Source organism: Colossoma macropomum, unplaced genomic scaffold (genome assembly GCF_904425465.1).
Source record: "Colossoma macropomum unplaced genomic scaffold, Colossoma_macropomum, whole genome shotgun sequence".
NCBI lineage: Eukaryota > Metazoa > Chordata > Actinopteri > Characiformes > Serrasalmidae > Colossoma > Colossoma macropomum.
This window is the reverse complement of record NW_023494787.1, coordinates 21,873,263-21,892,200: the sequence shown is the minus strand read 5'-3', so window position 1 is coordinate 21,892,200 and position 18,938 is coordinate 21,873,263. Positions and strand designations below refer to the sequence as shown.

Below are 18,938 nucleotides of genomic sequence, written 5' to 3'. Positions count from 1 at the left end.
ATACCACCATTCATTAATTTAAATTCCCAGTCAAAACAGTAAATACAGTGTCAAATTTTTCAGTATTTAGTGTGTCCATCCTTTGCCTTTAGTATCAGTATTTAGTGTGTCCATCCTTTGCCTTTAGTATAGCTCCCATTCTTTTCAGGAGACTTGCTTTAAAAATCTGAAGAGATGTTTTTGGTGGCATTTTCTTCTTCTCACAATTATCATAAACTCTCACAAGTAATCATAAACACATTCGGTGATGTTGAGGTCTGGACTCTGGGGTGGTCAGTCCATTATTCAAAGAACATCTGCAGCTTCCTTTTTTGTCCATTCCCTTCTCAGTAATGACTTCTTCACAGCTCCACATCCTTTCAGAACCATAGTGTTGAGTTGTCTTCTCACAGTGGAAGGATGGACAGAAACACCAGTTTTAAAGCAAAAGTGGAGCTTGATTTTCTCCTCTCTCTCAAAGATGAAAGTTTTAAGTACTGTTTATCTGATGGTGACAGTTTTGGTGGTCTATCAGGTCTTGCATGGTTGTTAGGAGTCTCATTTTGTCTGTATCTTTTAATAATTTTTTGAACTCCAGTTGTGGAAACTTTTGTCGTTTCTCTTATTTTCTATTAACTTTTCCTTTCCTTATGCAAATGGAAGTGGCTATTTTGACTGGGAATTAAATAAATGAACTGTGGTCTCTGACTTTCACATAGCTCTATATTTCAGACAAGAATATCAAAACTGGATAAAATGCTGTTGTTAATGACCTTTATGGAAGAAACATACTGTACAGTTGTCAGTGAACTTATGCAGTTTGGAGGCTGTGTATATAAGAGTTACTGTCTCTAGAGGCTGACACCTATGCAGTAGTGGAACAGACAATACAATCCTTGCACACCATTTAAATGGCACATTTGTTTTAACACCCATACAAACCAAAATGTACATCAGATTGAGCAATTCTTCTGAAGTGACAGTGGCCAGGCTGCCAGACCACATCTATAGAGTGAAATAACAGGGAAATCTGTCTGTGTTCAATGGAGAGCCAGAAGTTCCGCATGATAAGAAATGCATTAACAGAATGCAGTACTTTGGTAACGTAATAAATAGCAGTCAGAGTCTCCTGAAGGCATATGAAAGCTCCTGAACTGTGGCAGCACAGGATATCAGTGTAAATGGCTCTCAGACAACAATATGTAATGCCAAAAGCCTTTTATGAAAATGTATTCATTCATCATCTAAATCGCTTATCCTCCTGAGTGGCAGTTGGTGCTGGAGCCTGTCCCAGCGCTCATTGGCAGAAAACACACTGGACTGGAAACCCACACAGACATGGAAAGAACATGCAAACTCCACACAGAAAGGACCCTGTTTGCCCAGTCAGGGAATCAAACCCAGGCCCTTCTTTACTTTAACTTTCACATTTACTTTATTTACTTTTGATCCCAATTTAAAATTGATCTACTGTCATATTTTCACTTGGAATAGAAATCTGAAGGGTTATTAACACTTTTATTTGAGTAATTATCTATGTGTGTGTATATGCCTTAACTGAAGAAGGCTGAGAAGGTTTTAGGACATTTTCCTCCATGGCAGTATTATCATGGATTGAAAATATCCCTAAAAAAATCCATACTTACAGCTGCTTGCTGTCTTTTCAGCTTATCTCTGTACTCTTCCAATTCCTGCAGGTTCAGATCTGGGGGAAGTTTCTGTGAGCACACACATAAAGAAACAAGGCACCTGGATTATACTAAATTTAGCACGAAAAGGCAAATCTGAAGGAGGGGGTTCACACATGCTCTCAAGAGGCAAGTGTGAAATGGAAAGCGTATTAAATTTCCAAATTTGATCCCAAATGTACATTCTCCAAAAAGTGACTGATTAACATCTGGTGTTTTGCAATGATTTTGGACCATCTTGTAAATAATAATAAGCACAGAACACTCCCCCTCACCACAAAAAACAGAAACAACAAAATGTATGAATAAGAGTAAATATTTCCTGTGTTACCTACTAATGAGGTTTCATTCCCACACTACAAGGATAATCTATCAATCTGGGTTCGCCTACAGTCTGTACACACAGACATGCACAGTCGAATGGCAGACAGTGTGGAAACCCATACGGTGATGTGTAGAAAGGCATGCAGCACAAATACTCCATCAGCAAAAGGGCAAATAAAGGAGATGAGCTGTTTGTTTAGTTGCTTATATGAGAAGGTTACGGCTTTGCTAGCACCTGTAGGGGTTTGGACTGGAGGGTAATGGCAGAGATCCTGAATTAAATACATTTTTAACATTAACTCACCTCAAGCTCATACTGCACCATGTCAAAGGAGTCGCTGGAGAAGTAAACCTCCTCTATACTGTCAATAATCTCCTGCTCCGCCTGAGGATCAATGGGCTGCTCTCTCAACTCCCTCAGCTCCTCCTGATAAAGACAGAGGGAGAGAGTTTATAAAGCTTTTATGTAGGCATTATTTAAAAACAGAATCTGAAAGGAAAAAGTCAACAAATTAAACAATAGTTGTCCTACACCATTAACAAATGCATTTAGATACAAAAGCATTGTTTGGTATAACACAGTGGATGATCCTCTAATGGGGGTCTCCAGAACGTTTAAGCAGAGGGGTTTCATACAGGAACAGGAGCGTCCATGAAGCCTACAGGGCCTCAGGGACAGAGATATGAACTCTCCATTTGAAGATGCAACTCCCTTTCACAACAAAGAAACACAGGAAAAGAGATGGAGGGGTGAAGAGAGAAAGAAAGAGAGAGAGAATGAAGAGACTGAAGGAAAGAGAGAAAGAGAAAGAGAGACAGAGATAGTGATAAGGGGAAAGAATGAGGGAGAAAGGTACATGTGAGAAAGAGAAAACGGATGTGCAGGCAAAAGAAAGGAAGAAAAAAGAAATAAGAATAAGAACGAGAAAGAAAAAGAGAGAGAAGGAGGGAGAGAGAAAGAATCCCTGGTGAATGAGTACTGTCAAGTCAAAGCTCATTCAGTGGTTGCTCTTGTTTCTGAGACAGGAGCGTAGGAGAGAATGCTGTCTCCCCCTTTCAAACTGTGGTTTTGATCAGTGCTTCTTTTTGTACATTTGGGTCATATTCCATTTAAGACCACCACTTAAGCATTTAAGCCCTCTACCCTGAGGAAAAATTTCTCATGGACCTTAATGAGGATTAACACAGGAACATCAATAATCAGTGGAAAACACCGGCAGCAGACAGTAAGCTTTCTTGTAGCCTCTGAGGAGCGCTACTGAGAGGCAGACTGAGCGCATGATTTCACATGATGTGATGCAATCCCGCTAAAAAACGCACTGCCAAAAAAGGTGACAAGAGCATAAGCCACATGAGCCAAAAACAGCACAGACCCGAAAAATGATCTACAGGAGGATTCTCTGAGCCACAGCACTGCACAATTCACACACCAAAACACACACCACACACACTTTATAACATATAGTGGTGGGCAATACGGCAAAAATGTAATATTGCAGTACTTACTAATTAAGTTCTATCTTCTTGTGTGCGTGCAATTCAGAAATCGCTTCTTGGTATCAGTATTCTCTTTTGCAGATGCTGATACTGCCCTTAGGTGCCAGTACCACAGTACTGGTGCAACCCTAACAGTTGGTAACAATAATGACAGCATACAGTCATTTTGCTGACAGCTACTTATATGATTAAATAGTAACATAATTACAACAAATTCTGATTTTAGTACCCAAAAAATTATTTTATAACACTGATTTCTAGAATGGCTGGCCCAATAATAAAGGCCTTGTGGTAGCATCAGCACATTTTCCTTTCAGTTTAACCACTGTGTTAATTTCAGGCTGCTCTCTGATCATTATGTTCACAAAACTCTGTGCTTGTGGTCATAAGAACAGGTGAAGCCTGCTGGACTCTATCAGGCCTTTATTGCATTAGCTGTGGACTACAGTGTTCCTGGCCTATAAATAAGGTCCGACTGATATGCATGTTTACAGAATTTAACTAGTGTTTACTAATTCTCACTGACCCTCTGTAGTTCCCCCAGTAGGTCCAGCAGAGGATATGACTGTTGATAGATAAGGTACTGGAAGGTATTCCCCTTTTATACTGGAACAATATAACAGGGGAAACATGTCAGCAAGACAGCAAGCAGCAGAAGGAAGGAGCAGGGGATGATGCTGGATGAAGGGAAAGCTTCACTCAGCAAAAAGAGAAAGAAAGGAAGCTAAAACAAAGAGAAAAACGACAACTCCTATACAATGGGCCCAGCATGAAACTTGATGTTCGTAGAAGCTACACTCCTAATCTGGCAGAGTGAGATGTAGTTTTTAAAAAATAGCTGCTTTCAGGGCAATTGGTCCAAAAAATGCATTGAATAAATGTTAATTGATGGAAAAAAGATGCCAAATGACTTGTCAGAGGTGCTGGACTGACTGATTTCTGGGATCTCCCTTTACCCTCAGTGAGCAAGTTGAACCTGAACCCCAGGAATACTTACAATAGATCTTTAACTTGATGAAAATGAGGTGTTAAGTAATACATGTTCTCTCAAGCTGAATATAACAATAAAACCAGAAAGAGGATGCTCTTCTATCTGAAGCAATGGCGCAGCTCTCCAATTGTTTTCCTTGGAATACTAGGGGTGGGAATCACTACAGGACTCATGATACAATATAATCACGGTACTCGAGCCACAATACAGTTAAAGAATTGTGATATGTTACAGCAATTGACAATGAAACGCAACATCTTGCCCAAAGACACTTATTGGTAAAATTATATATTATATATATATATATAAATAAAGGTTGATTTACATTTTCAGATTATTGAAAAAAAAAAACTACAAAAATTGAGATATAATGTTTGTATGTGACAGTTCCTTCTTTAAATGCACCCTTTAAAAAACTATATGTAATTAATATATAATTCCTATTCTTCTCCCTTACTTCCTTTGTATGTTTTAATGGCTTAGTTAATTTCAGAGAGGTTTCTGTGGGCATGTCCTCTTCATGTCACTCTGCGAAATCATGAAAATTTCCTCTCCTATCCTGCTAGGACTGCTCTGAGGTGTTCCTCAATTTTACAATGACTTTACCACAACAGTGTTTTGTGAATCACTGGACCAGCTAGACTCGGAAGAGACGATGGTCCTAGTGGGTTACCACTGTCCTAAGTGTTTTGAGAGTCTGGTCCCAGATAGATTCACTGATTGCTTCACATCTGCATTGCAGGTGCAGAACGTCAACGATACGGTACCTGGAGACACCTGCCTAACAGCATTTTATATGACCCTTCCAAATCTCACTAGTGAAAACACTAGCAGAGTGCCTTTGTTAGGCGCAAGGTTTTTTTGGCTGGTGTAGGCAGAGAGCTCGGGAAGTGTGTGGGTGAGTGGTGGGAGCACTGAATGGGAAGAGATCGGGGGAGATGCTGGAGTGAGGGGGATGGAAGGAGGGTGGGGGAAGGAATGAGTCACCAGTCACTGGTAGAGATGCAGGAAGAAGGCAGCATTGTGTAAATTTTAGACGGCTTCAGTCTCACGGCTTCAATAAACAATTTTCCTTCAACTTGTCCCTTAGCGCCTCATTTGAAAAGTTCTTGCCAAAGTCAAAAAAGCAAAGGAGGATGCAAATTATCTGATACAGCAACGCAGTCTTAACAACACTATTTGTAAATTCAATTCTCCATCAGGAGAGGTTCAGAGGTGCCGTACTTAATTTTCTTTTAAAACGGACAGTCATGTAAATAAAGTCAAATAGACAGGGGGGATAATTAAAATGGTTTCAGCTCTTTTTGTTCAATTACATTTCACTCCCTTGTAGTCTAACAACGCTGTCTTTCAAAATTAACACCCCTCATCTCTCTATTCCCCATGCACAGTGAGAGGAACAAACACCTATTACCACATAAAAGCATGAGGCCCAATGTGCTGTCAGCTCCATGAATCATTTGAAGCTTCTGCTGTTAAACTGAAGTGTTATTAAACACAGTCGAACAAAAGTAGAAGAGAATTCTGCTTTACATGAAAGAATAGTAAGCATGCATGTTGAGAAGAGAGGTGAGAAAAAAAAACAATTGTGTCCGTCCCACTCACATCATAGCCGTGGTGCTCATGCAGTCATCTCTCTCCCATTCACACAACGCTTCATCACTTAGAGTCACACGTACGAGTAAGTGACCTTCAGAGTGTTTTGGATTGTTTTGTTGGCTTGTTTTTGGCAGCCTAGGATGCCGTGATGAGCATGTATTTGTCATAACGTGTAATGCCATCTTGAATCTGTTTAGTAGGAACGTGTTATTCATAAGAGACTTGAGCTGCCACTGAATAAAATACAATTTTTCAATATAAACTCATCTCTAGTTTAAACTGTATCTTTACATTCATACCTTTCCATTAATGGTTCTACTGTTTTGATAAGAAAAGATAGAAGGGAGACCGAAATAGGCTTTTTTTTTTAAGGAAATTAAAACCTTAAACCATGTGAATATACTGCCATCTGCTGGCCATTTCTGAAAAAAGAAAGGGAACAGGCCAGAGATTTAATGCTACCGTGGACACTGCGATGCAATGCATTTTCCTGCTTGAATACACGACTCAACGTATCTAAAGCAAAACAATCTGTTGAAGAACTCACTCACAATCTCCACTGATGCCACAACCATTCATGGCCGAGAGTCCAAGAAAGACCCTTCTTTTCTCCCACTATCACGCAGCTTGATGCTAACCAGTCGGTGAGGAAACAGAACTGGCAGTTAAACCATCAGGATGCTTCAAAAAACGAAAGAGCTAAATGAAACCCAAAGATCCAGGGAAGCTAAATCTGTGTTTTCTTTCTAATTAGGTTAATCTTGTTTTTGCAGGTAAACAGTAAACATGTAATAAGCATACCTTTTGAATAATGTTCTAATGGCCAATAAATGACCAATATATTTCACCAGATTTCTCACCTCTTGATATAAATTAGCTGGTCCCAATTTTGGGTAAAGCATTCCCCTTAGCAATCACAATGCTGACTTTGCCCCTTTTAAAATAACTCTCTCTTTTATAATGTTCAAAGCTCTCATGAACTTTTTATTAATGTAAGGCACATTTTCAGCAACTCCATAGTTGTGCTTTAAAAAAAAAATCATTCAAGACACCACCGTACCGTATCAAACGGAATAATGAATTTTGTGAATCATTATACTCCTAGTGCTAGTTTTCACCCTCCCAGCTTGTGTGACGGAGGAGACTTACCGAGAGGATGGAATTGGACATGAGTAAATTGGGCAAAAAATTGGGTTAAATTTCTTAAAAAATACGTTTAGAAGATATCAGATTTGTTGACAGTCATGAATGAAATGCTTCATCACAGACAGTTCCTCCAGGTCAAATGTCGAGACTTACAAATGTAGACAGGGTCTGATGATACACAAATTTGACTATATATTATGCACTGAGGTTTTTGCACAAAATACAAATAATTTTTAGTGCAGAAGTTAAAAAAAGCAATATCAATACAAATTCCCAAAATAAGACCCCACAATCAAGTGAGAGCATATCTAAGCAAGTAACATTCTTAGGAGACAGATGATTTCAAACGCACACCGGTTTAAAATGGTTTTAGGCACAGCAGAAGGTGTTTTATTTTCTTATTTTTGTGTCTCTTATGATGGGAGTGTGTATGAACAGAGCAACGGAAAACATTAATATTTTGCATATATCTGATATGGCAGGATTTTTTTGTATTAAATCTAACTGTATTTGATCTACAGTTCATACTGTACTATAATTCCCATTCCCGTAATGTAATATTATTATGCATAACCCTTAAACTATAGCTCAAGGTGACCAGGCAATATATGAAACCCTTACCAATACTCACCACTGTGACAAAAAGGATGAGAGTGCATGCTCTATGTAACCATGTGAGTCAGAACACATGTGTCTGAACAAAAACGTGACATTTTTGCTACAGCTGAGTCTTGACTGTCTAACATCCCAACAGACAGTAAAAAGGAGACTCTCTGAATAGTCGTGTTTGAAAGGCATCTCAATCACTGTCTTCTGCATAAAAGCAACTCACAGCACACTGCTCTCTGCAGGTGCCGCGCTCATTAATCGGCACCAGGTCCTGAGATTTGCCTGGACGCTGAGCGTGGTGGATCAAGCTGCTGTGGCCCACGCTGGCCCACTGTCAGACAGAAGTACCGGATGGCACACAACCACATAGCCCCTGGCACTCACAGACTGTCTCCTTGATTTAACCTTTCAGCCTGAGGGAGGCTGAAGAGCGTGACAAGCAGGACAGTGGACACAGCTGACTGCAGACTCTGACCCCTCTCTTGTCACAAAGGTGAAATTTCAAGTAAAACAAAAGATGCGCACAGCCAGATTTCTTTGCATTCGCTGCATGGACGTGAACTGCTGATAAACTCTGTGTGCGCCTCTGCAGTCGTCTCTAAGCTGCAGCCCATTACAAGAGAATGTGGTTTAAGAATGAAACATTAAATGCACTCACTTTTAAAGTAACGCCTTGAGACCCAAAGCAGAACCACTATGAATACAAAACAGCACTATATCAATGGTTTGAAAAATCATTACCCGAAAACAGCTGGATATAATAACACTGCACAAAGCCTGGGCTCTACTCTCTTAAAGATGCCTTAAACTTCATAAATTTCCACATCCTAAGCCTTATTATTCAGCAACATCATGGAAAACAATGTAAATAATTAAGCTATTTGCACAAAAACCCATGAGGCCTTTGGCCTTGTGCCTTCAACCGTAGCACACCAGTGTCAAAATCTCAAGACGCAGCATGACCTCAAGTGAATTTTCAAATTTATACCACAGATTTATTATTGATACTGCTTATTAGCTTTTGAGCCAATGATGACACAACAATTGATAAATGGGAAAGTTTATTGACACTCAAGAAAAATGGTTCCATTAAACAGCAGCTGTTGCTAGGTTACAGGTGAATGAGGTACTTTAATTTAAAACTCAAAAAATATTCAATATCATTAAAACCTAATGGTATTGGCACTCAGAATGATAATAGCGCACAGAATGTTTCTCTGCCCATCCCATTCCTAGGCCAGAACTACTTGTGGTATAGGGGAGAGCAGGGCACAACCCAATTTTGTTTTTACTAAATCATTTTAAACCATTTTATTTGATCAAGATAAAAACTTTTTCTAATACAGAAGCAACACACAAATCTCTGTCACAAACGTAAAACAGAAACTTTGTTTCCAGCACCTACACTTTACGAAAAACTCCAAAAACTCCAAAGACAGTGCAGATGTTATAACTTAGTCAAAACAAATTCTGTTCAATTTCTTTCAAAACTAAATACATAAAAATATTTATAACAATTTATAAGACTGGCAAAAAGAGAGTGTGTCAGCATGTCACTAATTTATTAGTGACAAAGTAGAAGAGCAAATATTAGCACAATAAAATTTAAATATATTTTATTGGCCTGACATCTATGCAACATTTTTGATGAATCTGTGCATAAAAACTTTTTTAAAAAAGTGTTTTAAAATTATATAGAGGGATGCAAAGTTCTCTTAGGTTTAAGACTAACCCTGCTATGTGGAAGCTGTTCTTTAGCCTGGCTAGCTCTTACTACAAGTTATTCATATGCTTCAAAATAGTCCCATATTACAGCCACAGAGAGGTGATAAATATAATATAGATGCAAATTCTGTGACTGTAGCCCTATTCGAGCTGGATTAGTTTTACCAGGGGAGGTGCTGTTATTTGAGTGATAACCAATGATGTTTGTGATTTTAATCAAGTACGAATCTGCCACGTCCGTTGTTTTTAGAAGTCACACAGTTACTGGATCTCCTCTGGAAAAACTAATGCAGCATGAACTGGGCTTTATAAACAAAACTCAGTTGTCTATCAACTCATATAAAGAAAACCTTTTTGGTACAACAGCCTTCAGGATAGAGCAGAAATTTCTGTTTGACTGCTGTCAAAACTTGCACGTTGCTAACATTGCTATGGTAATACAAGAAGATGACCAAAAGCATGTAGTACTTTAACCCAAGTAGTTACATAAAATATCCACACTACATTTTACCCTGTGTTATTTTGTGCCCTGGTCACCTTTAATATTAAGTTACAAGAGAGAAGAATAAGCCTGGAATGTCAAGAGGTTAACCCACAGTGCCTCATTAGATACAGCACTACTCAAACATGCAAATTACCATAATTGTCTTCACAGCTAATTGGCAGTGGTTCAGCCTTACTCCAATTGCAGATGTTCTGAGTGGCCAGATCTCCTGCTGTTTTCTAACTGTACGCCAACACAACAGCAAGAAAGAATGCTTCAAACAGTGAACACCACAGCCTCCATCTTGTCCCACCTGGCTTTTCAAACAAGTGGTCCACATCCACTGACACCAAATGTGCATCTCTACCAAATACAGTCGCTGAACATTCAGTACTGCCCATTTCTTTCACCTCATATCTAGGGCTGGGCGATAAAACGATAACGATAAGTATCGCGATATAACTTTTCCTCGATAAGAGCGATAAGACAGGTTCGATAAATGTTCGATATAATACACCATTCTCACAGTTCCACGTTTTAGCGAAAGCCCTGGTGGCGTTTTCTACTGCAAGGAAAGCGACACTACTCTCTGCTGTGGCCAGGAGAGGGTGCACTTCCAAGTTTTTCGACTTGATTAGAGAGGGAGGGGGCCACGAGTAAAAAAGGGTCGCCAAATATACTTTAGCAACATCTGAAACGCGGAGTTATACAGTCCCTGTTTGAGCGGAGCGACCGGCGATCTGTTCTCCTGTGACCGAGTGTGAGTGACGAGGTCAGTGGTGTAACTGTACTGTCCTACAGCGAACTCACCTCTTTCCGTGCATCCTAACAGCTTTAGAGGTGTTAAATCACGTCTACAGCGCCGTGTTACAGCGCCAAACCGTCATATTTTAGTATTAGTGCATTCTCGAGCAACGAAAGTGAAAGAAAGAAGTGGGTTCATGTTCGACAGTAAACTGAGGAAGCTGTGAGGCATTGGAGAGCGGGAGAGCGCTGTCTCTCCAGGCTAGCTTGTTTTTAGCTGCTGGCTAACTTGAAGCAGCACTTCGGCACAACACGGTGAATTGATGATACAGTAGATCAAACAAGACACAAAATCACCGCTTTCAGTTTAAACATGCCTAAAAGGAGGACTCTGTGACTGGTGTGAGAGATTCACACTGCAGATAATGCTTTTACACAGCGAATGTCAGATATACTGCGGTTCACCCCTTAAACTACTACGATTGTATAGAGAAGCCCAGTCGTCGCTAGCTGGTGTCTGAATACTGTGATCTGCTCTGACATGGATGTGGTAGGAGTGACAGCAGTGACCTACCGAACCGAGTTGACGTTGTTGAGAAACTAAAGAGTTTAGCACTGTTGTTGGCCACTTGTTTAGCATTTGTAACGGGGTAGCCGAGCGCTCGTCACCAGACAGCTAAAAATGTTTTCTTTCTTAAATCATGACTATTACAAAAATTGCAGCTGTGCTTTTCAAGCTGATAAAAACAGCTCAGAAACTCTTCCATGGCAGATTAGTGAAATGTTCCACTGTTTGCCGAGTGTTTGTCATGATCGGACCATAAGTGATAGTTTAAAACCACAATTAACCACCCAGGAGCAAAATCAGCCTTCAAACGTGAAAGAAATCATGATTTGACATTTATCGCGATAGGTATCGATATCGAACGATATGAATTTTGTTTATCGTGATAACGTTTTTGGCCATATCGCCCAGCTCTACTCATATCTCATCTTCTGTAAGGTGAGAATGCCCTCTAGCTGCACAAACTACGTTTCATTTTCCATTTCCTAAGGTAAGCAGGCTAAACCTATGCAGGAGAGTGTGCAAGCACTTACACAGTAATACCAAGACTAAGCGTAAACACTCAGACACACTATGTAACACATGAGTGATTCATTGGGACAACCTACACTTCTACAGTCTCTACAGGACCCCATAAGAGTTCTCCAAGTGCTGTCAAGAATTCAAGCCAGATGGTCTTAAAAAGGTCTCAAAGAGCATCTACTCTGTGTGACTCAAGGACGGCACGATGCAAGCAGCACTTCGCACTATCAAGCAGGACTTCATTTATCTTAGATATACACCTCCTTAAACAGTACGTTCAGGTCTAAACAGAGGTGAGTAGACAAAAAGTATATACTAGATGTCATGCATACGGACATTACTGGTATTTGAATAACTATAGTGAAGTCAGCAAGCACTGAGTCAGTGTAACTTACAAGAAAAAGGTGAGCATTACTACAGTATTTATCACTATCATGTCACATTATGTCACAATATACGTATGTGAATATTGTCTACTTAAAGAACACAGAACAACTGCATGTTTCATTATGGAGAGAGCATAATTAATCCAGATTAACTGGATTTCGCGCAGTGCAGTATGTAAAATGTTCAATTAAATCATTGTATTTATAGTTTTTGATAGAGAATTATAAATATGACAAGTTCCTTGTTTTAACTTATCAAACTTACGTAAGAAAAACCAAATATTGTGACACTTATAATGAAGTGAATGTCTTGGAGTTTCGTGATATTATATTTTTGCCATATCCTCCACCCATACCTAGAGCCTAGCACAAAAAACAGCTCAGCTTTACAGCCTGAGGAAACACAGAAACCACTTACAAATGTATTTTGAACAGCAGACATATGCCGACTGGCCGCTTCATTAAGTACACTTCCTTGGTTCTACAATCACTGTCCATTTTATCAGCTCCGCTTTCCATAGAGGTGCATTTTGTAGTTCTACAATTACAGACTGTAGTCCATCTGTTTCTCTGCATACTTTGTTAGCCCCCTTTCACCCTGTCCTTCACCACAGAGCAGGTATTATTTGGGTGGTGAATCATTCTCAGCACTGCAGTGACACTGGCTATGTTTACATGCAAAGATTTTTGCCAATCCGATTGAATACAATCCGATTACAGATTCAGACTGAGGTGTTTATATGCACACTCTATTCAACGATTTGATGGAAAATCTTCGTTTACATGCTCACTACAAGTAATCCGATGCAAAATGACGCGCATGCGTGGAGTAGCGTTTAGAGTAAACGTTACCATGACAGCGAACATCACGTGAGGTCCAGTCCACGTGATATGAGTTTCCAGTTGGCGCGCTTGTGTTTTAATTGCTTTAAATTCTGCTCCGCCATGCTGAACGGTATAAACTTTCGCCATGACGCGACGCACATGCGCAGAACATACTTACACGTTCCGATTGGAATGTAATCGGATTCAGGCGTTTACATGGCTATTATTCTTCTATTTAACGGATTATTTAGAAGTTTACCCACTTCGTTCAATCGGATAGAAATTGTATTCCGAATGGCCTCAATCGGACTAGTCTATTCCGATTGAGGTGTTTACATGGTCGTGTTCTATTCCGATTGAGCTATTAGTCGGATTATTAACGGATTATCAGGCTGCATGTAAACGTGGCTACTGACATGGTGGTGTGTTAGTTCATGCTGTGCTGGTACAAGTGGATCAGACACATCAGTACTGCTGGAGTTTTTAAACACCTCAGTGTCGCTGCTGGACTGAAAATAGTCAACGTCAAATATCCAGCCAACAGCGTCTTGTAGCAGCATCCTGTGACCACTAATGGAGGATAACCAACACAAACTTTGCAGCAACAGATGAACTTCTGTGTCTGACATCTACAAAGAAGACCAGACAGGCATGTCTAATAGAGTAGACAGTGAGTGGACACAGTGTTTAAAAACTCCAGTAGCACTGCTGTGTCTGATCCACTCGTACCAGCACAATCACACCATCACCTGCACTGTCACTGCAGCACTGAGAATGATCCACCACCCAAAAAAATACCTTTTCTGTGGTGATCCTGTGGGACTTAACTACTGAAGAACAGGGGGTTAACAAAGCATGCAGAGAAATAGACAGACTACAGCTTGTAACTGTAGAACTACAAAGTGCACCTGTATGGTAACGGAGCTGATAAAATGGACAATGTAGAAACAAAAAGGTGTATTTAACGAAGTGGCTGGTTGATGTAAGTGCAGTTGAAGAAATGCTTCCCTTATCAAATGCCTCAGATAAATGGAGCAAGTCACGCTCCAAGTTACACATGAACCAAATGCACGAAGGCCATGATAAAGCACAAAGTCACAAGATTAACTTGAGCCTTAAATTGTTCAGTCAAGAACAGTGGTCTTTTAACAGTCCTCAAGCCCCCCAGACTGTCCACATTTTTCTCCAACCTAACTCATAACGCATAAGGAAAACATGTGGACTGTCTAGGGGGTCATGACCACTTTTCTAGTGCTGCAATGTTGTATATGGCCGTTTTGTGCTGCTAGAAGAAACAACAATTGGCAAGCAGTAGCTGAGTTCATTCCATTTACAGCATGTTCCTCTTTTCTCGATGAACAGTCATGCTGCATTAAGTTGATAAAGTAAAAAGCTGCAGTTAAGAGCCACTGTGACTAGACAGAATCACACTCTCTTAGCATAGTGCCCTGCAGAGTGCAATACAAACTTATCCAACACCTGGAATAGGTTACAGGAACACCACAAGTTGGGGACTGCTGCTTTAGCATGGAAGCCATTCTGAGCCCTTCATAAGAAATCAATATCACCTTGAATACTCTTGCAGAAAGGGTGAAGATCTATTTAACAATTAGTTCGCTTTTGTGGACTGCAGTAACAACAGCAGTGCACATCTTCCACAACATAATATAAATAGTTTTGCATAGTTCAATATGCAAAGCATGTATAACCACATCTGGGTGAAATCAGAAACTCTTAGAGGGTCCAAATGTGTTAATGATACCAGCAAATGGAACCAAACAGGCCAGTCTTTCCCAATTCCGGCCCTAAAGCACCCCTCTGTAGCCCATTTCTGTGTTTTTACTGCTCCCAACACAACTGAAATTATTAGCTAACTCACAAGCACTTCATCAGTTAAACTAAAACTCCCAAAAGCAATGATGCACAAAAAAATGTTATGATCAAAAGTAAAACTGTGTACTGGACTGAAATTAGACTACAGCACAAAAGCCTTACCACCAATAAATAATAAATCATTTACTATGGATAGTATTTTGGTACAATTCTACTTACACTGAGTATCAGCACATCTAAGCAGTATACACTTTATACAGGGTCACCACAATGAGGAAACTTGGGTGAATCCGAGATGACTCCAAACTAACTTAACGTTTAGCTACAACCATCAGCTCAGCTCAGAGACTGTGCTGGTACAAATATCGCCTCTTTCATGATACTAGCAAATCACACTAAAGAGGAATTCCATCGATGTTTCAAACTTTCTGCATAGTTAATTAAGATGTAGACAAAGTCATTCAGAGTGGGTTTTTGCGAAATGCTCCACTGTGACAGTTACAGAGTAAATGTCTCTGTAACTGTTCACTGGGGTGGTGACGGGAATCAGGCGTGTGAAGAGTTTAAAGTCTCTGAAATATCCCTTACAGAAATAGTTATGCCTGATGCATGAGAAACTGTTTTGCAGTAATTTTGATATGTTGGTCTAAAACATTTTTTAATATATTCACAGCAGAGAGGCATAAGTGCAGCATGCTGTGAGGTAAAACACTCCCAAAAGAAAACATTTCTTTCAAGTTTACTCTGTTATACCATTATTAACCATACATATAAAAACTCAGAAGACATGTGTAGGTTCACTATTTATTTTGGATAGTAAATAAAAGGGCTAGTTTTGTACTGTAGACTTGTGACCCCTGGTTCTCATCACCACCACTGTAAAGAAATCTAATTGGGTAAGTTTCTCTACAAAGAGCTGCTTCACATAAAACCACACTTAATGACTTTGTTTACATTTCAATGACTATGTTATGAATTATGCAGACATCTGTGGAATTCCCCTTTAAGGATTCTTACTTATTTAGTTACTTGTTTAGCTTTCTCCAGTCACTCAGACAGCTAAAAAAGGCAAATGTGCAAATATGACCATCTTCTGACAGATTCCATATGATACATTCATACACGACTCACCTTGCTGGGGATTCTGAAGTTCTCCACAGGGCTCATATCTGCCATACTCTCCTGAGGGCTTTTCAAGCCCTGTCAGAAAAAAAAAATATTATAAGGTGGTATCTAAGACAATGAAACCCAACGCAGCTTTGCGACACAACAATGACAATGACAGTGTCAGTAACAATGACAATATCACTAACACAAGAGCACAGATGACATGAGGAACCTACAACGCCTGCCTCTACAGAGACACAGACCTGCCAAAATGCAGGGTGCTTGACCGGAGACTATGGCTGCGTCTCAAACCACTTACTACGACACTATACTACATTAATAAATTCACTGTTTATGGCGTTGTACTATTGTTGACATACTAAGCAGTATGTGGTTTGTGAGGCTCTGCACGAATTCCTGCTAACATTGTGCACTCCAGTATTATTATTAAGACACTGCTGGTTAAAGGCAACGCTAGCTTCTGAATGAGGATGCCTGTGTCAGTCAGGCGACCTCATCGTCTCGCTTACTAATGTTGCTAGCTATAACCATTTATTTCAGCTGCTGACAAACATTAAAGAGTCTCGTTCATAGCTACAAACATGAATTCGTACTGTGTCACCTCAGTCACCCCTGTTGTTGCTCAGGTTTGTAGCTTCGTCGGCGGCTCGCTACCGTTAGCCTCATATGTTTACCACCTTGCTAACCGCACTTCCGGACTTCTCCCTCCTTTAACATCCAAAGAGGAACATACAGGGCTATGGACCACTATCACTCACCTGTCGGGACATTAGAGACTTGATTTTCTGCATCTTGAAGCACAAGAAAAGTATAATTCCTGCAAGCCACAGCTGTTAGGACACTAATGTATTTCAAACAGCGAATCAGTTACTGCTATGCGAGACAGCTGCCATATTTCTTTTTGCTCACGTGACCGGCACGGTCAGTGGTTCTGGGAGATGTAGTTTAAGTAGACCTGCTCGAACTGGTGTGACTACAGAAAAACTGCTCTCGGCCAAAATCCTACTGTTTTACTTGAATATCTTGGTAAAATGTGCACATATCTTAAAGAGTAAGTCCTGTACAGTGGCTTTTATGTTTTATGTTTCTGTTGCCTGTTTTATCCTCTTAATAGACTTATGAAAGGGGCGCAGATGAAAAGTACAATTTTCACATTAAAACGTATTTGTAAAATTTGAAAATTAGACTACTGGATTTCTAATAGGAACCTCCCAAAAATAGGGGGTGAAAAAGTAAAGAAACCATTGAGAGTATTAAAGATGTATATTATATGACACTGTGTGTGTATATTAAAGCATGTCCAATAAATGCTTTTGACATGTTAGTTTCAGATATTTGTTGTTCAGCATTTATTCACATTGTTATTCTGCTAAGGACTCTTATTGTGAAGTGCGGGGCTAGTTCCAGCCAGGGGGGTGTGAGCAGAAAGAGCTGAGAAAGGAGCAGTGAGCTGAGTAACCAATAGCCATAGGTTTCCACCTCATCGTGACTCAGCTGAGGCGCCACAATGTAACTGCAGCACCATTTAACATGGAACAGGAAATTTAGATAGCTAGCTACTGAGACATCAGCGCGCTACTAGCGATATTTTTTATGCTTGTTATAAAGAAAAGGTCCATAATTCATCGAAACAACATTAAGAATAAAATGGTTATTGTAATGTTTTAACGGAGAAAATACTTACATTTGTGGGTTTCTTTGGTCGCCTGCGCAGCCATCTTGCCGGTTTGTCTTTTTTTCTCATAATACTCTGTTGGGAGTGTGTCTCTGAAAAAACCTCTGTTTGGAGGGCCATGTAGCCCTAACACTTTGCCCTACCCCTCTATCTCAAAAAAATCGGGACACCTTACCCCTAGGCGTGAATGCACAAAACAGAGGGGTAAGGGTTAAATGGTAGGGGCAAGGAGTGAAAGGGGTGCGGCCTATGTCCCTATTATGGAGGGTGCACGTCATCCATGAACCTCCTTGCATGGTCCTTCGCACAGCTACGCCCCCAGAGTTCAGGCAGGATGTACCAGTAGCAGAACACTACAATTCCTCAGCTTTTCTGACTTACACATCAGTAGCTGAGATGTGCTGTATAATCTGAACTGCGTGTCTGGTTTGTGCTCTCAGATTTGTTCTGATTTTTTGACTCAACACAAAACACTCAGGGTATCATTTGTTTGTAGTGAATTCTGCTGATGGATGGAGAGTCAAGGACAAAAGTGCTATTTTTGCTTTGAAAAAATAATGAGTTGTTGCTCTAGACGACCAACAGATGGCAGCAGTTTTCAAATGGAGAAAGTACTTTGTAAAATGCTGAGCCTGACTACAGGTTTGTGTGTCTTCTCTTAAAGGTCTATTAGAAGGATTCATTTGTCATCAAAGAAATAGCAGATAATCAAAGCTAAAAGTTAAGAAATAATATTTAAAGAAAAGCCGCGCCCATTTCTAAGCATGATGCTATGAAACTGCATGTTATGACATTTTCACGTGTGGTCTTAAGTACAACTGTGGCATTATGTTTTGTGTTTTGTGTGATTACATGTGATATTATGTACAATTCTATTCAGTGTTACACCATGAAATTACACAGGTATAATGATGTGAGTAAAATCACTAATGAATAATAAGAATGTGCAACACATCTGGAAAAACAACATCAAGTGTCTAAAAACACATACAGATTGTTGCCACTGGGGCAAAAGCTCATACCTCCAAAATAGTAACTTTACAGGAGAAAGAAAATAATCTTCTTCACTTTGAATAGAGGTTAATGGAACAATATTTTTTTCAAGTAATTTTGGGCCATATCTATCAGTCTGTTTGTCATGAACCTTTTAAAATTTGTAAAAAAAATACAAATAAATAAAAAATGGAGATAGAAGGTTTTGGCCCGACAGCAACAATA

At 39.8% G+C, this 18,938-nt stretch overlaps 1 protein-coding gene across 2 annotated transcripts in view; it reads right to left on the bottom strand.

Annotated features, from left to right (window-relative positions):
* Positions 1-16,944, bottom strand: part of vps50 (VPS50 EARP/GARPII complex subunit) — a 159,800-nt gene extending 142,856 nt beyond the window's left edge. For both annotated transcript variants that reach the window (XM_036566437.1, XM_036566438.1), the window contains exons 1-4: positions 16,804-16,944; positions 16,049-16,117; positions 2,296-2,418; positions 1,626-1,697 (exon numbers count right to left, since the gene is read on the bottom strand). In XM_036566437.1, the coding sequence (XP_036422330.1) occupies positions 1,626-1,697; positions 2,296-2,418; positions 16,049-16,117; positions 16,804-16,836 (297 nt within the window). In that variant the 5' untranslated portion in view covers positions 16,837-16,944. The remainder of the gene's footprint in view (positions 1-1,625; positions 1,698-2,295; positions 2,419-16,048; positions 16,118-16,803) is intronic.
* Between the last annotated feature and the right edge of the window lie 1,994 nt (positions 16,945-18,938).